This window comes from Strix aluco, chromosome Z (assembly GCF_031877795.1).
Source record: "Strix aluco isolate bStrAlu1 chromosome Z, bStrAlu1.hap1, whole genome shotgun sequence".
Classification (NCBI taxonomy): Eukaryota; Metazoa; Chordata; class Aves; order Strigiformes; family Strigidae; genus Strix; species Strix aluco.
The window spans coordinates 23,532,625-23,546,900 of record NC_133971.1 but is presented as its reverse complement, the minus strand read 5'-3'; the positions used below and the strand labels follow the sequence as shown (position 1 = coordinate 23,546,900).

At 41.6% G+C, this 14,276-nt stretch overlaps 1 protein-coding gene across 2 annotated transcripts; it reads left to right on the top strand.

The window, feature by feature from the left end:
* The first annotated feature begins 432 nt into the window (after positions 1-432).
* On the top strand, positions 433-13,887 carry INIP (INTS3 and NABP interacting protein). Of its 2 annotated transcripts, none has more exons than XM_074812691.1 (6): positions 433-519; positions 1,082-1,282; positions 1,781-1,867; positions 8,668-8,770; positions 11,304-11,394; positions 13,158-13,887. In XM_074812691.1, the coding sequence occupies exons 3-6, from the start codon at positions 1,843-1,845 to the stop codon at positions 13,251-13,253; spliced, it is 315 nt and encodes a 104-aa protein (XP_074668792.1). In that variant the 5' UTR covers positions 433-519; positions 1,082-1,282; positions 1,781-1,842; the 3' UTR covers positions 13,254-13,887. The 2 variants fall into 2 exon arrangements, with proteins under 2 accessions (XP_074668792.1, XP_074668793.1); XM_074812692.1 differs by having other exon boundaries at positions 465-519; positions 1,175-1,282.
* Positions 13,888-14,276: the final 389 nt, after the last annotated feature.

Here is a 14,276-nt window from a genome sequence, read left to right as displayed (position 1 = left end):
TGATTTTACTCATGTATGATCAGAGGTACTGCTGTTAAGGGCCACAGTTCACATCACTGCTCGGCTTGGTTTGAGTCAAACTGAAGTATTTTAACCGCAAGGATGTAAAATAAAAGTCACAGGTTGCTGTTTAAGACAGGCTTATCCTTCAGAGAAGTTACCCCATGCAGGGCCCTGCCCGTTGCCTAGAGACCAGGGGCGGCCCCAGAGCGAGGCGGGGACGGGTTCTCCTCACCCCTCCTTGAAGCGGAATGGCTGCTCCAACCTGTCCGTCACGCTGCGCGACGTGACGCGCTTCGCCGCCGCCCGGGAAGGAGCGAGACGGCGCGGCTGTGGGGGCGGTGTCGCGCCGTGCGTGCGTCACGAGCATGTGCCGCTAGCCCATTGGCTGCGGCGGGGCTGGGCGGGGAGAGCCAGGCTGGGAAGGGGGTGGGGAGGGATGGCGGTGAGGTCGTGGGGCTGCGGCTAGGGGCGGGCGGGGGAGAAGGGGCCGGAGCCGGAGCCGGAGCCCTCGGGCAGGTGGGTAACGGGCGGGCAGGTGCCCGAGCGGGCGGGCAGCGCGTCCCCGGCGACCCGGGGCGGCGGGAGGGTCCGTCCCGTGTAGGCGGGGGTGGGGGGAGACAGTGAGCGGGAGAGCCCACACGCGCGGGGCGGGGGGGTGGGGGTAGGTGGGTGGGAGAGTCCCTCCCCGCGTGCGGGGGCAGGCGGCGGTGGGAGAGCCCGCTCCTGCGGGCGCTGCGGGCGGGGCCTCCCCGGCCCCGCCTCTCGGCCCGGGGGTCCCCGCCCTCCCGCCGGGGGGGCCCCTCCCTCCCCCGGCCCAGGGGACGGCCCCGGGGCTGCGCCGCCCCGCCGCGGGGCTCTCCGGCTGGCACCAGCCCGTCAGCGGCCGGGCGGAGGCGGTCTGACAGCCCCGCGGGCTGTGGGGAGCCGCAGCGGGGACAGCGCTGTGCGGCCTCCCTGGGACCGGCCCCCGGCCCGCTGCCGCCGTGCAGGTCGGACCATTCCTCTTGGAGAAACGCGTCCCGACCGGTGTCGCTGCTTTTAATTAATACTGTTGTTAATTACTTTTCTGTTGCTCTAGCGTTGCTGCTCGGGGACCCGCAGTTCCGGGGTGTAACTCTTTCCTGGTCTCCTGTTGAAATCTGACCGAGACATCTGATCGCATTTCCCGCAGGAGTCAGTGCTCCCATCCCTCCCCGCCACCCGGCTGAGCCGGAGCCCTTCGACACTGCACTTCACAGCCTGGCACCTTAATGGAAGCAGAAGTTGATGGTGGTCCGAGGTGATGTATGGTCGAGGAGCGGGCATCTCTTTTTGTGTTGCTGCAGCTGTGAGGATGGCAGCCTTTGGCAAACTTTGTAGCTGGGATTTAAATTGTCTTTCCTCAAATAATTGATTTTCTCGAGTTAGAGTCTAAGCTGAGGTCTTTCAGGGCTTTAGCATTTAAGGATTATAATGTTTCAACGTGATTTTTAAGTGTAGCCTGACATACTTTGTCAGGAGGAAGTCCTGTTAGGAAAAAGTGTATGACTCCAGAATGACTCTGAAGGTTATTTTAAGTTACTAGAATCTGAAAAAGAATTGATCATAACTCTTAATATTTCAAGCTAAAAATTTCAAACAGAACAATACAAATAGTTTACATGTTTTGAGCAGTACGCATGCTGTATTTGGCTTATGATTTGTAAGAGTTGCCACATTTATGAAATCTATAACAGAATGAAATCCAAGCTTTTCTTTTAAAAGAATATGTTTATCTTATATTGTGCTTGTTTTGCAGGTATTTGTGGGGGTAAAAGATTTGAGCTGCAGCTGAATAAAACAAGGGCTGAAAATTGAAGGATGGCAGCAAATCCTTCAGGACAAGGTAGGTTTTAATCTAAGTATTCAAGGGGAAAGACTATGTGCAAAATATCACCAAAACTGTAAGTTTATTTTATAGAAAGAGCAAAAAGGGGAAGAAGAGGCAGGAAGGTGGGGCTGAAAGCAGCTGAATGTGAGCAAGCCTGGGAGAAGACACAAACGTTAAATGGTTGAAAAAGACCATTGATGGCTGGGGAGCTCTGAATTACTGTGCTTTCCTTCATGCTCAGGTTATGAAGTACCTATTGTGCCTGTGGTGCTGTGGTTATTTCCTGAAGCATATGTCAGACAGTGCTTAACATTGAACATGACTTGCAACTCTTGCACTCTGTATCAGGAAGCAGCCAGAAGTCTTAATATATTACATGTTGGGAGCAGAAAGACCTGCACAGCAGTAGCTGTCAAATATAGATAGCAAGTGGGCAAGCATAGGAGGAAAAACCAAATAAAATTGTAATGCTAACGCCGCTGAAGTGTTTCTTTGCATGATGACGCATTTGAATTGCATCTGTAAAATCATTCAAGATGTGGAAGTGGTCCATCTATCTAGCTGAGGCAGGTGCATTAGAGGGAGCTGAGGGTCTGGGGCGGAGGTCACACGGTAAATTGAAGGAGAGTCTTAAATCGCCCTCTAGAGGTGATTTCTGGAAGTCTTAGTGGAACTGTGAGGCTTGTCTCCACTACGGAAATGCTGAGGAGAAAGAAGTTTCTCAGGTGTGGCTCTTCACCTCCTGGTTATGAGAAATGAATTCAGTTTCCTAGCAAACAAAGACTTGTTCATGCACATTTGTGTGTGAGTGTCCTTATCTGGGGAAGCAGTCCCCCAAAGCTGGGTGTAATTCATTCTGAAGTGCTGATACTTTGGAGGGGTACTGTATCACCTGTGTGGTTCCCTCCCCTTCCCCCGCAATGGCCCTCTGCTGTCAAAACAAATACAGAAGAAATGTGTTGATCAAAAAGACATGCTCATTGAGCTTTTCTGAGGTTTTGAGAGAGGAGTACTTCAGAATGCAGATGGTTGTCTGTTTGCAAATTTTAACTCTTGAGAAGTTTTTGGTACGTAATGATAAATATTCTTTTATTCTGTGAATACCAAGTCAGCATGATTGCAAGGAACAGAATGTTGTCATAGAGAGTTAAAAGCTGCTGTTTCTTAAATATGTGATTTTACTGAGAAGTAGAATGGGATTTTAGTGCCAGAATGCCTTTGCTTCCCTCCAAATTCCAGAGGCTTATAATTTAATGGGGCCTTGGAATCTGCTTTTATACTTTGAGATACTCTTTAGAGACTCACAAAAGAAACTATTTGTTTATCCTATGAAAATTATTTGCACTAAGCAGGCAAAAAACACCATCAAGTTTAATCACCCAAATGAGCCTATAAATAATACACCTAGGAAAATGAGAAAAGAACAGGTAAATGTGAGCAACAGTTCAAGGCCTCTGTATCTTTCTCTTGGCCAGACGCAGTCTAGTAGCGACAATGATTGAGACAAATACTGCATTTCCAGCTTGCTGCATGGCACACGTATTGGTACTGTTCAAGCAATTCATTCTGTCATTTCCCTTTTCTTGGACAAAAGAAATAGGGATCTACTGAAACACCCACTGGAAGGGTTATGAATGGTAGCACGTAGAACTGTAAGGATGAATGAGACATTAGCCTTCTACACAAGGTAGGCTGTGTTTGTCATTTTTTGTACCTAGCTGTTTCTTTCCCTTTAATCAGTACTAGGTATTTTCCTAGGAGTTAATTGAGTTTTCTGTTAATTGCACAATTGGACTACAAAGGTTAAGATTCTGTGGGCTGGACTCCCTTTAATTCATTGGCCTCTTAGGAAAGCACTCTGGTTAGAATTTTGAAGATGAGGAGCTGCATATGAGTGCAGCAAAACCAAATAGGATTGAGTGAAAGCCTTACATCAGGCCATTAGTACCACATGGAACTGATTGCATGAGAGTGATTACAGCATTTAAAAGAGATGGAAAAGCTTTTAGCATGCTGTGTATTGTCCACAAGATGCGCTCATAGAGCAGAGTGGTACATTTGGGGGGGGGGGCTGGAAATCAGCTTCCAAATTACAGAAATTACTTTCAGGTGCTTGGTAATAGATTGCTTCTGCAGCAATACTTCAGAGTACTTACGCAGCAGGCATTAAAAAGGCTGCTCTTCCAGTGCTTTTGGTTGTGCACAGCAAGGCCGGAGCATACGCTGCGTGTTACTAAATTGAAGGCTCCATGGAGGAAGCTTGGAGGAAGCTCTTGGAGATGAGAGAAATGTGACTGCTCAGGAAGGAACTCTGCTTTAGGTTCCCAAAGGTGGAAGAAATACAGGTCGTGCTTCAGACAGGGCTGAACTTTTCAGAAAAGAAGAGTTCTGGTATGCTGGAAGAACCAAGCTCTTGAAATAGTACAGAATTCTAAGCTTCAGGCTATAGCAATTCAACAGGGTCTCCTGTCCTGGCGGTTGTTTATCCTTTTGGCCTAAAGGTGAGCATGTTCACATAACTCAGTCTGAGCAGTTAGATTTAGTATTCTGTTGACCAAGTCTGTGTTTAAAAAGGAAGATTTTGCTGTTCTGCATTGAATTATGTCATCATCTACAAACTTTGCTGCTCTGCATCTGAGTCTGATCGGTGTGCAAGCATAGTACTTGAGGGCTGTAGTGTATCTCTTCCCTGAAGAACTTTGTGACTATAAAGCAATAAATGACTTACATTCATCTATGCATGTAGTTGTTTTCTGGAGGGCAGACAAAATATTTATATATTTTTCAGTAATTCGAGTTAATTTACTGAATTACTAATATGCCTTTTGTTTCATTGTCACACAACATATTTGAAAGCATATCCAAATGTTACTGAAAGTATTGATATGCAGCAGACTGTTAGATGATGTTTTGTGATGCTGGTAGTCACAAGCCAAAAAGGAAATCAAAATAGTTACTCCATCCTTTTTCCCAAGCATTGTGCGTTTAATATGCTTTTTAAGAGGTTGCTGCCTCACTTCATGAAGGCTACCATTTATGCACTTCAGTAAAGAAATTGCTGTGAAATGCTTTCTGAATTGAGCAGGCAGAACAGTGTGCAGTGACAGTGCTTTTTGTTTTACAGAGCTTAGAGTAGACATCTAGCTTTGAAACCATTTTTCCAAGTATAAGTGTATCTTGAACACAAAGTGGCAGAGGGCTCTTGTGCTGTTGCACATCTGTGGACAGATGATAAATAATGCATATTAGAAAAAAATTTACACATAATTGAATTTGAAGCAACCAGCAGATTTGGGGAAAAATATGAGATGAAAAGCAAGAACTTTAAAGTAGATAAAGGTAGTACTGGTTCTTGCCATACACAGTTAGCTAGTAGAAGTAACTGACATAGGTATCAGTGAGGTAGGGTGGTAGGATTAGATGTTTGGCTTAGGTTAAAGAGTGAGGCTTGCTGTGAGCTCTTTAAAGCTACCAGTATCACTCAAAGTCTTGAACTTTCTCTAATTTTCTGCCTTTCACATTGAAATTATCAGTGCAAGTAAACTTTTAGCTCCTGCACAGAGCACATAATATAATGGTTGATGTCAGAAATAGAGGTGTCAGAAAGAACAGTTTTAAATTTTAAATGCTCTGAATCTGCTACCTTAGAGAGTAATCTGAGGATCCAAGTGCTCAGTTTGACATCTGACACTGCCATTAATCTGTTTAGCTGCCTCAAATGGGTCATTTTGTGTTAGGACTCTTGTGTCTGCAAAGCAGAGAAGAATATTAAAGATGCAATATTCATGAACTGTTCAAACTCAAGAGTGCAACTCAGCCCAGTTAATGGAAGTCTAAACTTTAAACTCTATTAAGAACTTCCTGTGTTTGAAAATCTACACTTCCTTTCACAGATGAGAATCTGGTCTATACTAAGGATGGCTTTTTTTTGTATGCATTTTTTGTACTAGAAAGCAGAACAGACATACCAAATCTACAGATGGAAAAATTACTTCCTTTATAACTGTAGTAGGAAACTTCTGTATCTGTTTCAAGTTAGTCTTTATGGAAACACTTCAGTGTCCTGGGCAGGAAAGGATCTAAATGGAAGTCTCGCTTATGTATTGCCAGATATGATGAATTATTTTGTAACGATGCCAAGTTTTCTTTCTAAAATGTATTTCTCATGTCCCATCCCCTTCATTGTTAACTTTTAAATGAACAGGTTTTAGCTTGCATTTTAAAAAATTTTAAAATACCCGTAGGAACTTCACATTGCTCAGCTGAGGAGCACTAATGTGTATGTGTTGGATATCCTCCTCCATTTTCTCAAGTAGGCTTTTTTCTATTACCATTAACAAATTCGTTTAAATTACTTTTTCAGTACAGCAGGTTGTTGATGGATAGTCTGAATTCTGGAGCAAGATACTTTTTTTTTTTTTAAAAAAAAAAAACACCTTTCCTAGTAGAGGAATAAGAAAAGGAAGAAAAAATACTTGGGCTTTTGAATCCCTCCAAAGTTTCTGCCATAAGATACTATAGCAAGACTCATACTAAAATAGAAGACAGTGATAATCTTGCACAGTTTCTGATCACAGTTTAAAAACAGCATTTAAAAGTTTATTCTTACATGTCTCAAGCCTTTCTGAATGATACCATCTGCTTCGTGATAAATGTAAGCATATTTAGTCTTTATTTTTTAGCTGATGGCAACTTATATTAAAAAGCAGTCTCTCTTTTCTTGCCTCAATCGATGTATCATCTGAATTCCAAGCATGCATTTAGATTTATGCAGTTTGGGTTAAACAAGCACTAGCAGAAGGCTGCTGAGTAATATGTCAAGCATTAAGCTTTTTGGCTGAAAACTGTATAGAATGACCGTACAGACATGATCACTTTAGCTCAGACCCTCTTAGAGGTACTTCAGTCATCCTATTACAGCACTGTCTCCAGAATTTACAAGAAAGTAAAGTCTGGGCTAGCAACTCAGAAATGTTGAATCTTAGCTTATTAGTGAAATCTCTCAGCCTTTGTATCTCTTAGAGCACACATCCACCTGTATTTTAATGTTTCAAACTCATTGCAAGTGCAGGTGTTCAAAAAAAGATAGTGTACAATACCTAAAGAGCAGAGAAACACTGAAGATTTGAATCAATACACTTAGCAAAACACAGTTTAAGTGGAACTAATGCCATATGGGAAGGAGAGATTAACAGACAGGAAAATAGCAATTATTTAAATTTAATTAAAAAAAACTTAACAAATGTAAAGATGATTATGGGTGATTTTGCATAAAACCACAGTAAAATGTAATCTCTTTTCGAGAATTCTGAGACACTGAGGCTCAGGCGTGTGTATGTTCAGCATAGTAAAAGAAGAAGGTGAGGGTTTGATAGCAAGGCAATATGAATGCAAATTATTATTTAGAATTGAAGGTTTCTACCTGATAATTGTCTCCTTCGGTGAACCATGCTGATGAAAGGAATTGGATTATGTAATTGAGCAGCAGCAGCAGATCTCTCAAAGGGAATGAACTTCGAGTGCAGCTACTGAAAATAAATTTGAAATCATTTTACCTTGACACGCTAATACTCCCCTGAAGAGTTACTGTGTCTGGCCTTCCTAACAGTTAGTAGGCAACCATTTTTTAGTAGTGCTACTAAAACAGCACTCTGAATAGGGCCAGGGGCACAACAGGCAATGGTTTCCAACTGGAATTACTTTGACTTTTTGTATGGAGGAAATAAAGAAGGTAAGTTGAGTTTTACGTCTTTTTTTTTTTTTTAATGACAGTGTAGTGGCTTGATATTTATAGAATTGCAGCAAATTAGAGATTTAAAAAGTGTATATTCTTGACATGAGGTGTGTCCTTAGTGACACAGAGGCCTGTAGGAGTCAGCTCTGTAGCCGTTGTCTTCAGTTGTGCTGTACAGGCATACAGGGCAACAGCACGGACTTGTGTATCTGGTTTATTTGGTGGCTGTAATGAGATCCTTTGCCATATGAGTCCCGTGTAGGTACAGCAGTTTTGCCACATTTTCGTTTAGAAGGCAATTTTGGAAATACACAAATGACAGCTATTTCAGGCATTTTCTGAATTCCCTGAGTCACTCTACTTCCTGACACCTTCTCTAGTATACAAGGTCCCTTTGGGAGAATGTTGTACAGAGAAGATCAAGGCCATGTTCTTGTATTCTGTCCAGACAGTTTATATTCCATCGTTGTGGTCATACTTGGAATAAGGGTAGTGTGTATATGTAAGGACATTAGTATATTAGAACAAATGCTTTCTGCATAAATTGAATAAAAGGCGGTAAATTTTCATATAAGCACATATGCAGGCTTAGTGGTCGTCTCATTCCTACCTGTTACATATGCAAAACTTGCACTATAGTGTGAATTCACTGGCATGAGAAACTAGGCCCTATGAGTATACTACTCCATTATTATCATTGAGCTGTATATTCATTTTGTTCATTTTAAATCTAGAACCTGGTAAGTTTACTTTTTTTTGAAAAGCAAGTACTTGATCATGTACCTTGTTTGTAGCTCCAGAGCTGACTTGGGAAGGGGTAGGATCTAACTTGAGTTAGAAACCTGTATTTTAAAATGTATTAATATGTATGATAGCTTAAGGAAGCTATTTCATGTCGTCAAATGAGAAAAGGAAAGATGAAACCTATTTATTAATAGCCTTTCAGATGGTTGCAAAGCTTTGTAGATTAGTGTATTCATCATAATGTCATATTGTACAGAGTCTTTTAATTCCACAAGGTTAGAGTTGGGCCACAGAAATCAAGTAAATCTCTCTAATATTTTTCTGTCATTCCCACCAGGTTTCCAGAATAAAAATAGGGTTGCAATCCTGGCAGAACTAGACAAGGAGAAGAGAAAGTTACTTATGCAAAACCAGTCTTCCACAAATCACCCTGGAGCCAGGTATTTTATGTTCTTAGACCTGTTTGGACATCACTGATTACATCAAAGGGAAAAAAACCCCAGCAAGTGAGCTGTAAACTTACATAAACACTTATCAGAAGTGTTTTCTGACCATCATCCATAACCAGTCAGAGAGACCTTGCACTTTAGGAACATATAAGTATTTTAAATTGTTTATAGGCCCTGAATTTTGGCGTACATAATTTCCATCTGAGAAGAGGAGAAGCAGATATGCTTACTCAACTGTTCTAAAGTCTACGTTAAAGAAGAGTGAGGGAGCTGGCACTGAGAAAGCTAATTATTAAGCTAAAACGCTGTAAGGCATGGAAATAGCATTAGGTTGAGGTTACTGTGTGTTTAGAGAAGAACAGTTAGGGCAGGGAACGAGTTATCCTTGAAATTCCCTGTGTGCACGACAAAGCCAGTTTATGTTACCGCAGATCTTCTTGTAAAAGATGCTGTGTTGTAAGGATGATTCTACACGATAAGGTATGAGTTTAAGAGCTGTCGCTGGGATTTTTCCCATTTAAGACAAAAAGATGAGATTGTTGTCATAAATCAGTAACTAGAAAATCACATGCTGGTTTACATGGAGAAACTGAGTTGAACTTTTGGGTTAGCATGAAGTGACTGCAGTGCCATATTCTAGACACAGCATGTTACATGCAGTATCATGTAGATAGAGAGTAAAATGCTCTGAATACAGTCTGAGTGCTGCCTGTGCCTTTTTTCAAGGAGGTGCTAGGTCACCTTTAGTCTCTTCACACTGTCAAAAAACATGCAGGATATTTGAAATCATCTGAGTTAGATCTCTGAGTGACTCTGTATACAGTTATTATTCAAGCAAAATTACTGATTAGAGAAAAAAATAGAAATATACTGTTATGTACAACCCCTGACTCCTGGCAACAGTGTTTCCATACTTAACTGCAAGTCTGGCAGAGTTTCAGGGTGTGCTTTTTTGCTTTTTTCTTTAAGGAAAAATAACACTGCTAGTGAGCAGAATTAGAATTTACTAATTTTGAAGGTGGGGATGGGGAGGAACCTACAAAGCAGCAGTCAAAGCCTGCTTTGTGATGGTGGGCTGATGTGTAATTTTTGAGAAGCGGACAGTTCTGCGGCAGGGATGTTGTGCCAAAGGTTTTGGGCCACAGAGTTGTCAGAAATGAGACCATAGAAATTCTACAAACAACAGGAAAGAGTTTGATGTACCTAAAGCACAATAGTGGCATGGCCAACGTAAGGGTGAACAAGTTAATTGATTTCTGGCCTTGGCATATGGGAATCCTCTATACAAGAACAGAAGAACTCCCTTGAAAAATGTCAGCTTATGATGAAGCTGTAAGATATCTACAGAAATCATATTGAAAAGTTATAGAGTACAAAATTAAATGTAAAATAAATACCTTCAAAATAACTGAAAATGTTATGTTTTAAATAAACTGAGTGGTACTTTTCTCCAGTAGTGAAGCTTATCTTAATATTTGTCATAAAATCTGCTCAGAGGATTGTTACTTAGCTTTCATTATGCATTTAGGAGTAGATTTGGCTAAAGGTCTTTTCACGAGCGTGGCTGCTTTTGAAAAACTGATTTACTAAATCAGCTGTTGACATTGAAGCCGCTGGGAAAGGTCAGTTGATGAGTTTGCTTGGATCTCTTGTTGTCCTTCATACTTTTGTCTCTGACTCAGGAGAGCTGGGCTTTCAGCACCAGTCTCCAGACCCAGTGTCAGAGGTAATTGTGAATTGTCTTGTGATACAGCTCTAATGGCAGTCCTCGCTGATTTCTATCTGGAGGATGGCTGATCATGTTACTTTAATATTACAGTTGGGGGGGGAAAAAAAAGTCTGCTTTTTATCTCTTCCTTTTTTGGTTAACAAGGTGGACAAATCTTAAGATACAAAAGCCAAGAAAACCTATTGAGAAATTTTAATTTGAAACCTAATGTATGCTGCACTGAGATAGATAAGCAACATCAATTTTAGGTACCCTAAGCTATCATCAGAGGATCATTATTTCAGTTACATAAGTATGAAGCTCCTTTACCATAAGCAGTGATCTGCTGACCACCTGCTGAAGAACTAGTCTTATTCGGAAGACTGCAGAGCTTTTGTTAGTGCTTCTGTTTATCACAGTTGTTTAGAACAGTCACTGAGTGACCGAGTAAAGGTGAAAACGCAAAGCTGCTGTTTTAAAAATTGCTGACATTGTCTAACGTTGCACCCCAGTGGTTCCACTGACTTCAGTGGGACTCCACCCATGAGTGAAATCCACAACAGGCTTCAGAACTGAGAGTCTTCTGGGTTTAGTTTGGCATCAAGTGTTTATGCTAGGTCAAATGGTACAGATAAGATCACTCCATTTTCCTGTTCTCTCATGTTAAAAAATAGTAATTCCAACCAATAGTTAACAATTATCAAGCTGTGAGTCAAATAAATTGTGAGCTGTGGAAGTCATGGAATCTATGAGTAGAACGGCAAGGACACATATTTTTCTGCAGTATGTATCTTACCATCTTGTTCTTTTTTGCAGCATTGCACTTGCAAGATCACCACTGAACAAGGATTTCCGTGATCATGCTGAGCAACAGCACATCGCAGCACAGCAGAAGGCTGCACTGCAGGTAAGCTGATATAGTCAGGTAGAGCTTCACTTGGCTCTGTTTTAGATGTGCATCCCTTCAGAGAGCAGGCCTGCATCTAGAGAGAAGGAAAAGCCCCTTTTAGAGGTTAGGTTTCATACCTTTCTGTATTTCTTGCAAATGAAATTTCTTCTGTTATGATGAAAACTTAAATCTATCAGTTCATTATCCCTGAATATGGTTGTAAGAATGTAGCCTACAGTATCATAGCTGTTCTGTACATCTCAGTCAAGTCAGTTTTATCATACTTCTGAATGTCTCATGAAGTGTAGGGAGAACTAGCCACATGACTTTTCTTGGTTGAATCTGAGTAGATGCCAGTACCCTGCAGTCACTAGTAACAGGGGTGAAAGATTTGGAAAACTTACTTGTACATTTACAGGCTTCTATTTGCTGCTATTTTGCTTATGTCAGGTGAGGCTGATTTTGGTGTTGAAATTGGAAATTGAGCAGGAGAGCCAATACATGGCCACCTGCCTTTCTGGCACTCCAGACAGCATAGTTTGGCAGAGGGCACAGGAATGGGAAAAATGTTGAGATGCAAACTAGCAACCTTGTTCATGTATCCTGTGCCTTGTTGTGTTTCTCTTAATCAGTAAAGGTCCCAGATTGCTTCTCCTAAAGTGAGTGGAAGCAGAAATGAGCTCTGGGTGGTGTCCTGTGTTGATCACAGAACATTGTAGGCTAGAAGGATCCTCTGGAGTTTTCTAGTCCAGTGCTCAAAGTATGACTAACAGCAGTGTTATATCGTGTTGTTCAGGACATGGTCCAATGAAGTTTTGAAGTTCTGCAGGGATGGACTTCTCACAGCCTTTCTTGGCTCTGAGTCTGGCTCTCTCCTCTATATCCTGTCATTGGGTATCTGAAAAAAGCATAAGATCTCACCTCACCTTTCTCTTCTTACAAGAAGCTCGGTCCTCTCACCATCCCCTTGAACGTTGAGAGCTCCAGCCCAGCCCCCAGCTGTCTCTTTGGGTCCATGTTGCACTCTCTTGAGTTTGTATCTTTAAACTAAACATAGTATCACAAATGCAGCCTCATGGGCAGCTTCCTTTGGCCTGGCTGTTGGTGATGCAACCCACTGTGCTGGTAGCCTTTATCAGTGCAAGGGCACACTGCCGGCTCAGGCTAAATTTGATATTCACCAGGGCTTTTCTGTGGTGGCAGGAAGGATTGTACAGGCCATCTAGCTTACTGGAGTCCAGTCTTTGAACTGAGAAGGTCTGCATAGGATTTTACAAATGCTGTCCAGAGCCATAAGCAGCAGCTGCCCTCCTCGGGTAAAGAAGCATATATACATCATGTGAGCAGGAGCCTGGTGCCCTGTGTTGTACAGGAATGTGTCTGGTCATGTGTCATTGGTAGCTGCAGCCCTGGGTTGTGTGGCACTGCTGATGCATGCTTCTGGCAGCCATATGTGGCAGCTGTCCCAGACCAAGACCTGTGAGTTGGTTATAGGTGGGAATTGAAGCCTGGGGTCTAGGCAGAGGAGAGCGATCAGGAGTCCATTTACCATGCTTCCATGGGATTTGCTGAAAAAGGAGCAGCAGGGAATGGCCAAGTTAATTCCCTTGATGGATCCTGTTCAGATGTGGCTGATCTAAAATGCTGGTTTTGAATTTGACTGTCAGGGTTGAGGAGCAGCCTGGGAGAAATAAATAATTAATGCTGCAGAAGCTGTAAAGTTTTAAATTACATCAGTGCTGCAGGGAGTTATGCTTTAACAAATATTTTTCTCTTTTCAGCATGCACATGCACATTCCTCAGGATACTTCATAACTCAAGACTCTGCATTTGGAAATCTTATTCTTCCTGTCTTACCTCGACTTGAGGCAGAATGAGGAATGTTGTTTCTCAGAACTGCAAGGTCTGATTTTTGTCCACAACAGGAACTGTCTGACCTTTTAATTTCTTTACTTATCTTAAAACCTTTTCTGGATTTTTGTGGTTGCCTTTCGGGAGTGTGAGCTCTAATGATGAAAAAGCAATGTTGAACAGCAATTTTTATCCTGTATTTCTATTCCTCTGTCAGGTCAAAGTCAGAGGTAAGACTTCCTTGGTGTGTGAAGTGCATAGCATTTGCTCTTCCCTGTTTCTGTGCTTCCTTTAAAAAAAAAAATGTCCAAACGAGAGTCATCAAGAGATGCACACTGTCAGCATTTGTGTTTCTTTTTATTGTGTACAGGTACTATATTTGGCTTTGATGAAAGATGAAATTTACTTCTGTCCATCAAAATGGACATGAATTTATCAAATGTATCAGTCTCTTTTTCATTTTTTTCTTTTTTGTATACAGGAACATTGCTAGTATACTGTTTGCTGTTGTACTGTCATCTGGTCTCAAGTCCTTAGATATAGTGTGCCTGCCTCTTATTTTGTTTTGTGAAATACAAAAGTGAATTAAAGTGGGGAAAAAGCAATTGTTTCAAAGCCTTTTAACAGACAAAATAAAAAAAGTCTTCTAAGTTGTCTGGACATTTCAGATGGAAAGTGTTGTCTTCAAGGACAATTCAGTTTAAAAGGTCATATTTTTCTAGTCAAGGCTTTTTCAATACTTTGTCTGTTTCATTCCTGTCTGTTTTTTTTCTTGCTGTTTATATGTGTGGAAACCAATTCCAACTCTATGCTAAAAGTCAATATGTTGATCTTAAGGTAAATTATTTTGGAATTGTGGCATGCTACCAGGATAAAGTAACTTAGAGTGAAAAATAATCCTTATATAGACATTCTCATATCTCCACAGCTTTACTAATACAATTATACTAGTACATTGATTGCTTTATGTATGGAGGCAAGTTTTAGAGCAAGAGAACTTAAGTGATAACTAGAAATCAGAAAGCATGTGTTAAACTGGTGCCCATTTG

What these genes read in the sequence shown, in the direction of transcription:
- INIP (XM_074812691.1), top strand. Translation starts at nt 1,843, where the DNA reads ATGGCAGCAAATCCTTCAGGACAAG. An exon ending in AGCAAATCCTTCAGGACAAG is followed by an intron (nt 1,868 to 8,667) that starts GTAGGTTTTAAT and finishes CATTCCCACCAG; the next exon opens with GTTTCCAGAATAAAAATAGG. An exon ending in ACAAATCACCCTGGAGCCAG is followed by an intron (nt 8,771 to 11,303) that starts GTATTTTATGTT and finishes TCTTTTTTGCAG; the next exon opens with CATTGCACTTGCAAGATCAC.